Genomic DNA, 15,525 nt, shown 5'->3' on the forward strand with positions numbered 1-15,525 from the left:
ACTCGGCCACTCCAGATCATTCACCTTAGTGTCTTTAAACCATTTCTGTATAGCTTTCGCTGTATGCTTCGGGTTAGTATCTTGCTGGTAAATAGAACTTCTCCCAAGCCATGGTTCTCTTGGACACTGAATTAGACAGTCCTCCAGGATTCAATTTAACCTTGATGCTTCCAGGGCCGGCTGCCGAGAAGCATCCCCACAGCATAATGCTGCCACCTTCGTGCTTTACAATGGATGATGTGTCTGTGGTGATGTTAAGTGTCTGTCAAACACTGCATCTTGTCTGATGGCCAAAAAGCACCATTTTGGTCTCATCAGACTAAAGAAGTTTCTTCCACTCAACTATGGAATCTCTTACATGCCTTTTGGTGAACTCTAGTCAAGATTTTATGAGTTCTCTTCAACTATGGCTTTCTCTTCCTTAAAGCTTTGACTGGTGAAGAACCTGGGCAACATTTACTGTCTGCAGAGTCTCTCCAAATCTCAGCTGCTGAAGCTTGTAACTCCTTAGTAGACACTGGTGTCTTGGTGGCCTCTCTCACTAGTCTCTTTGTTGTCATTCAGTTAGTGATGATGGCCTGATGTTGATGGATTTAACTGAACTACAGGAGATGTTCCGTGCATTCAAAACCTTTTTGTTTCTGTTCCCTGACTTATACTTTTCAATCACCCTTTCTCCAAGTTGCTTGGAGTGTTCTTTTGTTTTCATGGTGTAATGGAATTATGGTGCCAGGAATACTGATTAACCACTGACTGGACCTTCCAGACACACGTGTCTTTATACTACGATCACTAGAGACACATTCACTGCACTCAGGTGATTAAAATTTCCCTAATTGTGAGACTAGCCACGATTGGCTGGACCTCTGTTGCATTAGGTCAGTCACCTCAAAGGGGGTGAATATTTATGCAGCCACTTATTTTACCTTGTCAGCCTTGGTGGCAACAATTGCAAGCAAGTGCTTGAAGTCAATAGTAATGATGTCAAAGGTTTTTTGATCAGCCTGGAAAAACAACTATACGAGAGATATAAAAAGAAAGATGCAGAACAAAAAGGGATGCTGTGGTCAATTAACTTTCTATTTAAAGCCCTTTAAAAGATCTCTGCACAAACACAAATGTAGAAAAGAAACTGAACACACACACACAGACACACAGACACAGGTCAGAAGGGTAATTAAAATCATGCTGTCTCTGCATGAATCCATATTTTCTACCCTCAGTTAAGTCACAGTGTGAAGGCCGGCACATGTTACGTAACTGTTGCTGGGTGAAAACCTCACATCTGCTGAAGAATCAAGGACCGAAAAACCCGCCCCTCAGCTTTTAGACTAGATTTTTGTTTGTGAAGGTGTATAATCTTACAGAGGACAACACAAACTTTCCACTCGAGTGAAAACACCAAAATTTGAATTATAAGATAGCACACATACAGCGACAAGAGCTTGTAATTGGCTCACAGTTTGATGAATGTGTATTGCAGAGAACCAGGGTGTATAAAATATGAATTCAAGCTGAAAAAAGAGATAAGGAAAAGGACCGGTGTTTTTTAAAAACATACAGTATATTGTGCTGACTTTTTATTTCCCCCTGAGATAACGGCTCTAAATATACAAAGAAGCTGATGCCACCAAGATCGTAACATCAATCTTAATGATTTATTTTACCTTCCATGGTGGAATCCTTCTGCTTAATATTGCAGAGGCCAAACAAGAGTAAACTTTTTGAATGATTTAATGAGAAGGAACAATGCCTCCCTGCTTAAGGTGCTTTTTGTTAGGTGGTCTGAAATCTCTCCAGTAGTCCAGAATTCAAAGACTATTTAACTCTAGTTTTCAAAAAGAATCCATCTAATACAAAATGTATAATAGAGTATGCCAGCGCTATGCATATGTTATGGCTTTGTGGGCGAGTCAATACAGTTCACTGTTTTTTAAATGCCACATTTACATAAAGATAAATTTACACAGTGCTGTCAAAAAGAATTCCCCCCCTTCCTGATTTGTTTTGTACATTTTTCACGATTAAATGTGTGACATCATCAAACAAGTCTTAATATTAGACAAAGATTACCAGAGTATATACAAGATCCAGTTTTGAAATGATGATTTAATTTTATTTTACGGAAAAAACCTATCTGGCTTTATGTGAAGAACTAATTGCCCCCTAAGCCTAATAACTGGTTGTGCCAGCCTTGGTGGCAACAACTGCATAAGTGTTTTCAATAACTGCCAGTGAGTCTTTCACATCGCTGTGGAGGAATTTTGGCCCACTCTTCTTTGCAGAATTGTTTAAATTCAGCCCCATATGGGGGTTTTCAAGCATGAACAGCGTTTTTTTAAGGTCCCGCCACGACATCTCAGTCAGATGTAAGTCTGGAGTTTGACCAGGCCACTCCAAAACAAATATTTTGGTGATTTTTAGCCATTCAGAGGTAGATTTGCCGGTGTGTTTTGGATCATTGTCCTGCTGCATAATCAAGTGCACTTGAATTTGAGGTCACAAACTGATGGTTGGATATTCTCCTTCAGGATTTTCTTCTTCAGTATTTGGTCAGCTGTAGTTTTCTTCTTGGAACTTTACCATGGATGCCGTTTGTGCCCAGTCTCGTTAAGTGTTGGATCATGAGCACTGACCTTAACTGAGTCAAATGAGGCCTGCAGGTCTTTAGATACTGTTCTGGGTTATTTTGTATGTCTGGATGAGTCGCTGATGTGCTCGAGGCTGGCCATTCCTGGGAACGGTTACCACTGTTCCAAGTTTTCTCCATTTGTGGATAATGGCTCTCACTATGGTTCATTGGAGTCTTGAACCTTAGAAATGGCTTTGTATCCCTTTCTAGACTGATAGATATCAGTGATTTTGTTTCACATCTGTTGTTTAATTTCTTTGAATCACAGCCTGATGTGTTGTTTTTTAAAAATCTTTTATCCTCCTTCCCTTTGTGAACAGTGCTAACCATTGCACCCCCTGTGCAGCCTCTTTGTCTTACAACAAGGTAACAATGCTGCATTTGCATAAGTTTAGTTTGAGTATATTTTGACAAATTAAAAAAAAAACAAGCGAAAGAGGCATTCAAATCACACATATCTGGCTTAAAGTCACCAGTTACAGGACAGTTTCATTGGTTTACAGTGAAAAAGTCTGTAGAAACAGTGTGGTCAGTGTGTTCTGTCCACCAGTTACTAGTCAGCAGAGCTGATCCACTCTTACTACTGATTAATAATGTGATATTTGATTGTATTGATCATACCTCTTTGGATGTCTGTTGCTTAAACCCATAGAGTAGTATGAATACAATTAAGCCCATGAAGCAAAAGGCTGCATGCATGAAAGCAATTGTGAATGCATTGTAGCTTTTTATAAGGAAGCTTAAGGCCCACTTTAGTTCCACTTCTTTGCCTGTTTCTAAATTGATAGGAAGCTTGATAGAGTCTGTATTTCCACTATGGAGAAGGCCATCAAAATACCTCCACAGAAAATAAAGGATGACCTCACTCACTCAAACTAAATCATTCTTATTTTACTGTAAATAACTGATTTAAAACAGTGTTTTTAATTTGTGTAATGTATATTAGTTTAAGTGTGTTACCATAATAGGGGTTCAAGTGATTTTATACCTAAAGCTTTCTATATTGATTAAACCTAAAACATAAAGCTCAAAGACAATAACGAATATAAGCAATTCAAAAAAGGGGAGAAAACCAGGCACTCCAAACACAAAAAAGTGCAAATGAGGAAGGAAATACTAAAAAGCCTTTATTGTAATGGCCAAATCATTAAAAAGCCAACATGTTTCAACCAAACCGGTTTTCTTCAGGGCTAACAAACATTTGTGGTGTGATCACAACTCTATGTAGACTACAGCCAATGAAGGCAGTCACATGAATCAGAGAGAAGAGAAGCCAGGTGAGAGTCTTCACACAGGACTCGCTGATCAGGTATTGGCCTCTCCCAATACCAGTGATGACCAATTAGAGGCAACCACAGACAAGAAAAGACAAAGCAGGTGAGGCCCGTTACAGAGTAATCAGCAACACATGAAGCCACAGAATGAACCCAAACAACAATAACAATAATAAGTAATACAAATCACAAACAATAACCCATACATTACATAAACATGACAGGTCAAAATCATCATTCAAACCAGGATGTCTTAAGGCATCCAGCTGATGGATCCAGAAAGCTTCCCTTATACCTATAATATAAGCAATAGTCATAAACTCAGTGCAACTAATTCCTTCCCTGATGGAACATTGTTAAATTATATGGTCCCTTTTACATTCAATTTGAAACATTATGAGAGCGCAACCAAGAAGTTAAAGCTATGTTGTCACTGTGTGTTTTAATTAAAACCCTTTTATGATTTTCTTTACCTGAGCGTCTGAATGAAAACAGGTTGGAGACATAAGGAGGGACATCTGGTCTCCTCTGTACAGTAGGCGCAGGGCCGCCATGGAAACAAGGGGAACCAAGGTTATTATATGACAGCATGTCCGAGGGGACACGGACACAGACTCGACTCTGTGCGCAGTGATTCACCATCATGTCATCCGACTGCAAATAAGGGCTGGGGGAGGACAAAAATACATTATGGCTATGTTTCCACCAGGACTGTGTTTTTTTAGTCATGTGGAAAGGAAAGAAATGAAACTGGATTTGGGTCATGAGGTAGTGAGACTCTCTCCAGTTAAACCAATAGACCAACAAGGAAAAATTATTCTAGGGCTGCAGCTCAGGGGGGGTCTGACGAGTCTCATTAAAGACAAGGGGAAAACCTACACTTGGTGGTGAGGTGAGGATATGTGGTGTATATTTGGTGAAGTTATGTATATATTTGCTTTATTATAATGTGACTGAACCTCTTTTTTAATTATCTTCTCTTTACATCTATACGGAAATTAATTCTGCCACCATTAAGGTGTGATTGTAGAGGTCAGATGTTTTATAATAACAGACCAAAATGACCACTTGTGTCTTACATTTGCCATCAAACTTATACGTGACAGCTTAAAATAAACTACACTTTTAACTGGACGAAGAGAAAAACCATTCCTGATAGACTGCAGGGGCATAGAATACCACCATAGATTATATAAATAATTAGTGGTTCTGGGAAAAGTTAACAATACTGTATATACGCTGACCTCCAAAGTTTATAAATGTTTTTCTTTGTGACAGCTGGAGTGTCCTTAAAATGTCTTAGTGAAGTTTAAACTGATATAATTCTTACTGATCAGTACAAAAAAAATGTCGATGGTGAAAATTCATTCTTTTAGTTTTTACCAGATGATGATCCCATGGGGCCCTTTGCAGTATGTTAAGCCTGAACAAGGTATTCAACAACCCATTATCTGTCCTATTCCAACCACTAATATTAGCATTTAATCTCTTCCGAGCTTTTAAGGGATTACAAACTCCTATAGGAGCACCATGAATGTATAGCTTATGGTGATGGGAATTAGGATGTGGTTGAATATATATAAGCTGTTGTCTAAAAACCAAGAAAGAACAGCACCACAAAACATATATTTTTTATAGCTGTAAGCTTTTCTAAAACCGAAAATGTCTCAGATTATCACTGGTTTGAACAACATGTTAACATCTGGTCAAAAAATCATTAATTTACAGAGGTAATATAAATAAGAAAATACTAGTCATACCTCAGATTGACCATATCCCTTATTAACAAGGTTTTTCATGTGTTTTATTAAACATTTTGGCCACAGCCACACAGAGGGTTTGGAATGCACACCCAAAAAGTGCAAAATTCCGGTATTTTTTTGATGTTTGGCAAAAATCTCTGTAAGAATTTATATCATATTCATGTTGTGATATTGTGAAATTCGTGGTGAAATTGGATTACCTGAGTGCAGTGAATGTGTCTCAAATGATTGTAGTATAAAGACACCTGTGTCTGGAAGATCTAGTCACTGGTTAATCAGTGTTCCTAGCTACCATTACACCACGAAGACAAAAGAACACTCCAAGCAACTCAAAAATAGAGGCTATTGAGAGGTATAAGTGATGGGATGGATCCAAAACAATTTCCAAGTTACTGAACATATTTCAGAGTTCAGTTAATTTCATCATCAAGAAATGAAAGGAAAACAGCACATGTATAAATCTGCCGAGATCAGGCTTTCCTCACAACTGAGTGACTGCACAAAAAGGAGACTAGAGAGAGAGGACACCAAGTCATCTACGACTACTCTGAAGGAGATACAAGCTTCAGCAGCAACAACTGTTCCCCGAGTTCTTGAACAGACAAATTTTTATGGGAGAATGGGAAAGAGAAAGCCACTGTAGAAGCAAACTCAGATTAAATCTCAACTAGAGTCACCAAAAGGCATGTGGGAGGCTCCATGGTCATGTGGAAGACAGTTCTTTGGTCTGATGAGACCAAAATGGTGCTTTTAGGCCATCAGACAAGACGCTATACTTGTGCAGACACCAAGGACTGCACATCACTACAAACCCACCGTGAAGCACGGTGGTGGCAGCATCATGCTGCAGGGATTCTTCTTGGCAGCCGGCCCTGGAAGGCTTGTAAAGGAAGAGGGTAAAATAAATGTGGCAAAATGGAGAAATCCTGAAGGGCAATGCTATTGAGACTGCAAGAGAACTAAAGCTTGGGGAAAAATTAATTTTCCAGCAAGACAACGACCTAAGGCATACAGCGAAAGCTACACATAAATCATTTTAAGACAACAAGGTGAATGGTCTGGATATGACGAGTCAAAGCCTGGATCTCAATCCAGTAGAGAAAGTTTTGCTGGACTGAAAAGGGCTGTTTATGCCTGATCCCCCTGCAACCTGATAGAGCTTGAGCAGTTTAGCAAAGAAGAATGGAGTAAAACTGCAGTGTCCAGATGTGCAAACCTAAGTTTGCCAAATTATTAGCTTTTTTGAATACTGACTATGATTGATTTATAAAATTAATAAAAAAGTAGGACATCAAAGGGGGTGCATACTTTTTACAGGCACTGTACACTGATGCACACATTCTCAAATACAGGAATACAAGGCACCAAAAGCCACTGCTTCCAGGACACAAGCTTTCCTGCTGCAACCGGTTCCCTACTAACTAACCTTAGCATTGAGCCAACTTGCTTATTAAGGGTGCTATCTACAGGAAGTCAACCAATTTCATATCCTGTGTACACATATGTCTTTATGTTTAATTTATGTACTATGCATTTGTGTGAAATTACAAAAAAATCAAATGGGTTGTACATTTTTATCCTAAACACAAAATATACCTTCATATGGATCTAGATTTTCATCATCAACAGTTATTTCAGTCACCGATCTATGAAGAAGGGCTGAAATATGCTGTCAGAGTTAGATGGATACTGTGTAAAGATTGCAAATAACTGTCAGGTTTCACAACAAACACATAAACATTTAAACAAGAGACCCTGTCTCTCCCGATACATACAGGGGCAGCCAACAGGACTAAGTCAGCTCATTCTGATTGGCCGAGCATGTATGTAGAAATTTCAATTGTGAGGATAATTGAATGGCTACACTAATAGTGTCCCATTAGGTGGTAAAGCCAGTGTAAGATATAACTCAGTGCTGCAAAAGTGTAATTAACACATTATGCTGAGTTGAGACAGAGACAGAAAGACATCCCAAACATGACTAATGAAATAATTAAGATTCAAAGGATGCTTCTTTGTCCTGTTTTACATTTTGTTCTTCCATTCACACTGGTTGGGGGAGCGTGTAAATGGCACATGTGACAGCCATGAATAATTATCAATACATGGTGTGCATTAATGTGGCTGCCTTAGATAAATGGCTTCCTCGTGAAGAAAGAACCAAAGCAGTTAGCATGAAAGAAGCATGGATCAGACTCAGGGATTCCAAAGTGACTTTTGCTTGCCATGTGTGACTACACAACTTCTAATAATTAAAGGTAACAATCGCTTTAAACGAAGAGACTATTGATCCAGTGTTGTTTGTCCTGATAGTATTATATTCTGTGCTGGAGTTAATGGTCACAGATTCACAGACGATTCCCTGTTTTTAAATCAAAGACAAACAGGACACGTAATGCTGCCACAGAAGTAATGGGGCACAGAAAGTAGGTCCCGCACATAAATAATGACATGGTGTGTCTGTGTGTTTGTACAAGAGGGGGTTTGGGTGCTGACTGGGCATTTCCTCCATGTAAATGCAAAATGATTAATGGACACACTACCAAATTAGACGGAGCGCAGAAAGAGCCTTAACAGCGCCAAGAGAAAAATCAACCTTAACATGTCACATCACACGATTTTCCATGAACACTCCAAAACTACCAACAACATCTAGACTTTTTCATGTCAAAGACAAAATATTTCCACTTTGATTTGATGAGATCTGCTATGATAGATCCATGTCAGATTTATATTTTTATGTAACCACACTGATAGATTTTGTTTATAATAACTTTAGTTGAGGAAACATCCATGTTTGTGGGGCCATAATAGCTGTTTACTGGCACGCTTGTGGCTATCATGCTTCAACAGGTTTCAATTAGCCTTATTGAGTAACCAAGCAACCAGACTGATCCAGTTTTTAATAAACCCTTAGAGTATCTCTCCAAGTCCATAGGAGTAAAAATCAGTCCTAAATATGATTATAAATGGTGATACGCTCTTATGTTTAACACTATTGTCCCCTTTGGGAATACAAACCTGCTCTTCACTGCAATCATGTTTTACATCTGAGCTACAGCAGCTAAGCCTGTACTAAAAAATCAGTATAGCAATTTACTGTTAGATTCTCCTTACCAATATGCCTATCAGTACAGATGTTGTCTAAGGAGTACTGTGCTGTAGAGGTAGTTTTGAAATGCACGACCCTTATGCAGTTAACATAAAAACCAACAGGTAGCAGCAGATGCTACACTGTAAGATGCAGCACAGGCCTCAAATCAAAACAGACTGACAGTAATATGGTTGAGAAAGTCTAACGCCTGCTAGAAAGACAGAAAGCAAGGACACTGGATGATTCCAATTTCTTTCAACACCAGAAAGTTAAGAGAGGCACATGAGTCATGAAATGTGAAAGCTAGGCAAAAACAAGGTAAAACACAGCAACAACACGGCCAACCTCCATCTACACATGAGAAGAAACCAGCCTTGTAAGCAGTGAAAGAAGGATTCAGGCAGCTGTTTCAGGTGTGTGTGTGACTGTTTAATCCCTACTCACTGGTCATTACAAAAATGGCGGTGTATGTTTAATGCAGATGTACAGCAAAAAGACATTCAAATAAACCAGAAACTATGACATTATTGTTGTACCAAAAACAGCAGCAAGAGATACAACAGAGAGGTCCAATTTGAGTTTAGCTATTTTAAACAATATTATAATTGCATATTTAATATGTCAGGATATATAAATAGAGTATTTCAATTTACTATTATGATCTCTGAGGATCTGAATTTAATGGTTTTAAGTTGTAGGATCCTTAAAATTTAGCCTTTTTTTTATTTATAAGGACATTTTTACCATCCAAAATCATCTTTTGCAATTTATATCACACCATGGACTCCGTATCATAATATATATCTAATTGTGACTGTGGGATATACCAAGTCCTAGCACATGAAAATCCACTTGGAGTTTGTTATGAACTCAAGCAAGCGTTCATGTGTTTTTACTGAGGAGAGGCTTCTGTCTAGCCACTCTGCCATGAAGCTCAGATTAGAGGAGAGCTGCAGTGATTGTTGTCCTTCAAGGACTTTGTCCTATGTACACAGGATCTCTGGAGCTCAGTCAGAGTGACCATTGGGCTCTTGGTCACCTCTCTCACTAAGACCCCGGTTTGCTCACGTTGGCCAGATGACCAGCTCTTGGAAGAGTCCTGGTTGTGCCAGATTTCTTCTGTTTGAGAAAAATGGAGGCCACTGCATTGTCAGCTGTGAGGCCTTCCATACAGAGCTGTGTGCCTGTCCAAATCATGTCCAATCAATTTAAATCACTACAGGTGGACTCCAAATAAGGCGTGGAAACATCTCAGCAAAGATTTTGAGAAATGTTCCGGGTTAAATTGCAAGTGTTTTGCAAAGGGTCTGAATACTTGTGTCAGTGTAATTTTCCAGTATTTATTTTAAAATAATTCAAAAAATTATATGACTCTCTCTTCACTCTGTCAGGATGGGGTACTGAGTGTAGATTAATGAAAATAAAAATTAATGTTTTCAACTGTAGCATCAGGCTAACCTAGATGGATTTGTTTCACACATCCATCTGGTAAACCACTCATAGAAAGCGTTTGGGAAAGGGCAGAGCCTTTGAAAAAAAATTTAAAAAAAAAACCTGAGGGTGATTGGATGAATGTTTTATCTGTCACATCTTTACGGGCCAATCGGATCAACAAAACATGTGACGTAGCCGCCAGTGAACTGCGCCCCTACTGAAGTACTAAACTCCATATAGAACTGCATAACACAAACCGTGGCAACTGTAGACATGTCACTACACAACTGTTATCGTTCTTGAAAAGAAAACAACTCAATGCTGTTCTTTGTTCTTCTTTTAACAAAGAAATGTCATCAAGTTCTGATAAAACTGGCGCTTTAGCAGCATCCATGCTAATGTCTTTCACCATAACAGCACCGACTTCTTGTTGGTGCTTGCTTACGCCACGACTCCGCCGTGCTTTGCAAGATGGATTTGACAGTGAGAAAAACAGAAATGGACGTATCCATCTGCTTTGCAAGGTTAGCATCAGGCTGCATCACAACAAAACTGAGAAAAGTGAGAGGGTCTGAATACTTTCTGAATACACTGTATAGAAACAAGTGGATGCCACTAGATTGAGAAATCTGTGCTCTGTGTGTAAAATCAGGCCAGTTTGACTTTCTTGACTTGTGGAATGAAATTCTGAGCATGTACTGCTCTAACTGTATGGGATCCCATCTAGGACAGTTTGAATGCTCAGTTTCTTATGTTGTGTTTTTACTCCACAGAGTTAAGTTTGTCCATATCCGGACAGCTTTGTTACATCGGCAAGCCTTCAAATTAAGTTTAGCCTACTTGAGTTGGTTAGGTTTAAAACAGTGACATGGCCATATTAATTAAATGAGCATAGGTACATTAATTTACTTGAAAAACTCACTGAGTTCATTTTTACGAGTGTGATACTTATAAGACTGTGGGAAATACCCAGTCCCACTAACAGCACAGTGTTGCCGACAGTACATGTATAAAAACAATTTAACAGTTCAATAATAAACAAAATATAAACAGCTAAATTACCTAAAGATGTTTGTAAGAAGTAAATGGCCCTTATTTTGTTTATTAGACAGTGAAGGGAGATATTTATGGTGAGTTAACCAACCATATACGTATATTTTTGGCATTTGTCCAGTGGACATTTGCTTCTGCCCACTACTTTGGGCAATCTTGCACTTAATTTTCAGAATCTGCATGCAGGCATGCATGTGTGTCAATGTTGTGGCTCTTCTTAGTTATTGTAGAAAAAAATCCATCAGAGACTTAATCTGGACTTCTGCGAGGTAAGTGGTTGTGATTGACCCAACCAGGGCCAGATCAGCTGGAAATATTTCTAAATATAAAAGGAAACAGACACATTTTAACTTAAGAATTGTCTGGTTCTGGCTTGACATGTTATTAAGTTATTAAAAACAGAGTATTGTCAGTCTTGTCCATTACTGGCTCACTGTATGCTTCTTTGTTGTCTGCCTTTCTTTGTTGTCTGCTCTTTATTTCACTGTGTTTTGTTGTCTGGCTTTCCTTTTTTATCGTCTGTCATCCTCTCTGCTAAGTATCTCAACTCAGCCAAAAACAATGAATCACAGTTCTGAGTAATCCTGAGGCATCATTTTATGGGATCATATTTTTTTTATGGTTTTATGAATCATCATGCAAATCATATCACCATGCTGTCCAGAGCTTTGAAATGCTGCATAAATCTGGTTTAAACGTATAATTATTTATCACTGCGTGTTATGATCTACATCCTGTTTGGAGTGCTGACATTCAACTTTTATAGGATTAAGCGGCGCTTTTCACACGAGCCGATAGCAGGTGATTGAGAATCAGGACACATCACGCACACATAAAACACAGCCTCCTTCACACTTTCATCCCACTTTGAAGCACCACAAAGAGGTTGAAGTTAATTTTCACCTTAAAGATCAAACCAACAACAGCATTATTATTTAAGGATTGGTATGAATAATTCCATCCACTAAGAGCTGGTGGAAAGGTTCCTGCAGAATGATAACCTCCTTTAAACATCAAGGTTTCACGCTGTAGGTGAACAAAGAAGAGAGTAATGCTGGAAGACAGAGTTATGAAATCATTAAGAGATCCACTGCTTTTACTCATCCATATCAATGCTTAGGTTTCCCTAAATGCAGCATCTGTCACCTGATAAAGCTTCCTTTAGCCTTATGTAAATATTACAGAATAACACAGGCAATAAAAATATGTTTGAGTTTTGCAGATTGAGAATGATACCGCACAAATTTAGGAATGTTATAACTGAGCTTTTTTAATTGCTAAAGTACTAAAACATCAAACAAGAAAGGAATCTTTGTGTACGTGGAAGGTCTAGGGTTCCATACACAGCTCCTGCAGTCACATAGATGTGTCCTTAGGCAAGACACTGACCCCAATTTGCTCCCACTGCTGCGTCAGTGGCATGTGAGTGTGTATGGTTGCGTACAAATGTGACCATCTCATATTGATTACATAGGCGCCTACGCCATCAGTGTGAATGTGGTGTAGTTGGGTAAGCCTGATCTGCAGCTCAAGTCCATAAGAGCAAAGAGGTAGAAGACCTGAATCATCAACTCAGACATTCATCACCCTGGGATGATTAAAGTCACAACTCGTTATTGGTGTCCAAAAATGGTGTCCATGGGGTCATATGTTGCTCATTAGCATTTATTAGAAACGCAGTGGAGCTTGAGGTTCTCAGTCCATCTTAGACTTATACTGTATCTGTCCCTAACAAGGACAGGACTTTTCAAAAAATTCTTCGAAGGTGATTGGACAAAATTCTGTCTGTCACATTCAATACTGGCCAATCAGAGCAACAAGACAAAACGAGGTTGTAGTAGTCAAGGCACCTCACCCTAGCTCAGCCTCCTCCACCCTCTTGCTAAGCTCTCTCTCTCATCTGTATGTCTTGTGCAGCTTTTGAAGTTTCATGTTCCATGTTGGGGACAGGAATAGCAGTCGTTTTGTAGTTTGAGTTCTGTGTATTTGGCATTTTGTTTCCCCCATCCTCTTGCTAAGCCTGGGTCTGGTAAAGGTGGCAATGCTGTTTGGCCATGTGGTAGAATAGGTAAGAAAGAGAATGTCTCTGTGTTGGCATGGTAGGCTGGGATGCTGGAGATCACTGTTGGTACTAACTGGACAAAACAGCAGTGAAGTAGGGTTCCCACCTGACAACCCTGGTGAAGTGTTGGCTTCTTGCTGTCCATCATCTGGCATGGTTGACTTGTGGAGGCAAATAGTAAGGATTTAACTGGGTTTAGGGACTTACTTGCTAAATGCTTATCCTTTCTGGAGAGTTTAAGTATCTTTTGTTTGCTTCAAATCTGTAGACATGCACAGCTCTGGAAGAAACCTGAGCTGAACAGGCTGGTGCTGCCGTAGTTTGTGAACGGTTTGTGGATAAAACTCATGCTGAAGCCGGTAGGTACATGTGCAAAAACAATTTCTCCATGGGAAGCTTTCAGTGTGACTCTTTGCTTTTGATTTAATAAAGAATGTGGCCCACTTCAGGTAAAACTGCCACTAAACTATAGCTGAATCTGAGCTAATTGCTACACTGGTGCCAGCCATTGTATATACCAGCTTACAATGCAACTTAACCTTGCCCACAACTGTTGCAAACTCATGCCAAAGTAGGTTGGGAGAAGAGTGGAAACACCTTTTCTGTCATGTAAAGCTTTCAGTGTTGTTCTTGCTTTTAATTTAACAAAAAATGTTGTCCAGTTCTGATAAAACTGCCTCTATGCTATATCAACTTTTGATCTAAATGCTACACCAGTGGCACCCATTGCTCTTGGCTTCCAGTACAACTAAACCCGTAACTACCGCCTCATTCTCCCCAAATGATATTGATCAGTTTTGGACGTTTTTCAGACCTGGCACAATCATAACAGACTGGAGCTTTGCAAGATGGATCTGCCTGATGACAGCCATGGAATCAGGCCAATCCATCTGCTTTGCAAGGTTAACTGTCTTCAGCCATGCCACAAAACCACTGTGTGTCCAAGATTCTCTGATTTAGCTCTGTTAAAGACCTAGGACAATTTTACATTGAGTATTCTCTCTCAATTTTGGTTCAGTTTGATGTTGTCCCATAATTTTAGTTTTGTCTCCACTTGTCTTATTCCTAACAACCCCTGTAATGTTTCATTCTGTTGGTAGTTTCTGAATCTTATCATTTTAGCCCACTTTATACCTTTATGTAAATGTTATAATTCAAGGGGCGCAGGTGGCCTGGTGGTTTGGGGAGTGCCCTGTGTGTTCGAATCCAGCCTGGGCCCCTTTACCACGTCTCTCCCCTGCTCTCGTCCCTGTTTCCAACTCTGTCCACTGTCCTTCCTCTATCAAATAGAGGCACAAAAATGCCCAAAATAAATCTTAAAAAAAATACATATCATTTAAATAATGACTTCTTAGTCCTACTAAAAATGAAAACATAAATACATGTTTTATATATTTTTCTTTAACTGTGTACAACAGTATCAAGGCCTCTTTCTCGACATCTCAAAATGTCTGTTATAAAAAAAGAGTGGAGTGACATGATCTGATGGTGATTTTATGAGAAAAGCCTTGTGGTCACAGAGCAAATCATAGTCTGAAGAGCTGCTGACAGATGGGTTACACTTGGATGGAAATCAAAATAAATGACACCTTGCCAAAGCAATGGTCAAGGCGAAATAAAAAAAAATACTAGATGAGATAGAACTAGATAAATAGTCATGATGTTACCAAAAAGGGCAAGGCAGTGGCCTGCTTTGAGCTCATGGTGGATGAATAATACATGTGGCCAAAATATCCAAACTGGATATTTGTAACTTGCTGGAAAAAGCTCCTGTTAACACAAACTTTGAAATCCCATTACTTGTTGAATAAACAGGACAGCAACAATGTTTCCCAACAATATCATCACACAGTGTTTCTCATTTTTGGTGAGCTGGAGTGTGTACCTGTGTCAGCTGCTCCAGCCTCTGCTTCGCCCCCTTCAGGACAGGATCTGTATTGCGGACAGCCATCTCTGGGTTTTCCTTCTGGGCTTTTAAAGTGCTGCCAACCACTCGACCTGCATAACTAGACAGAGAGAGAACAAGAGGATGACTTACAGTACTTTCTGTCCCAGTTCTTAGAGTCTGTGTCTGTGTGGCTCTGCTGCCCCAGTTTCCCCACTGTCACTACACTGGTGTGCTAACTCTGGCTGGTGTGATTCACTTCATGTGCAGGGTCATGCACAACACACACACTCACCATGAAATGTTTTTCCTCCTGGTAAAACACAAT

General features: G+C 39.4%; 1 protein-coding gene across 1 annotated transcript in view; it reads right to left on the reverse strand.

Moving 5' to 3' along the window:
• The window catches only part of LOC121512443 (glypican-5-like), a 101,862-nt gene that overhangs the window by 32,964 nt on the left and 53,373 nt on the right, over positions 1–15,525 (reverse strand). Inside the window, exon 8 of the mRNA XM_041791717.1 lies at positions 15,198–15,318. Within this exon, the coding sequence (XP_041647651.1) occupies positions 15,198–15,318 (121 nt within the window). The remainder of the gene's footprint in view (positions 1–15,197; positions 15,319–15,525) is intronic.

Source organism: Cheilinus undulatus, linkage group 7 (genome assembly GCF_018320785.1).
Source record: "Cheilinus undulatus linkage group 7, ASM1832078v1, whole genome shotgun sequence".
Classification (NCBI taxonomy): domain Eukaryota; kingdom Metazoa; phylum Chordata; class Actinopteri; order Labriformes; family Labridae; genus Cheilinus; species Cheilinus undulatus.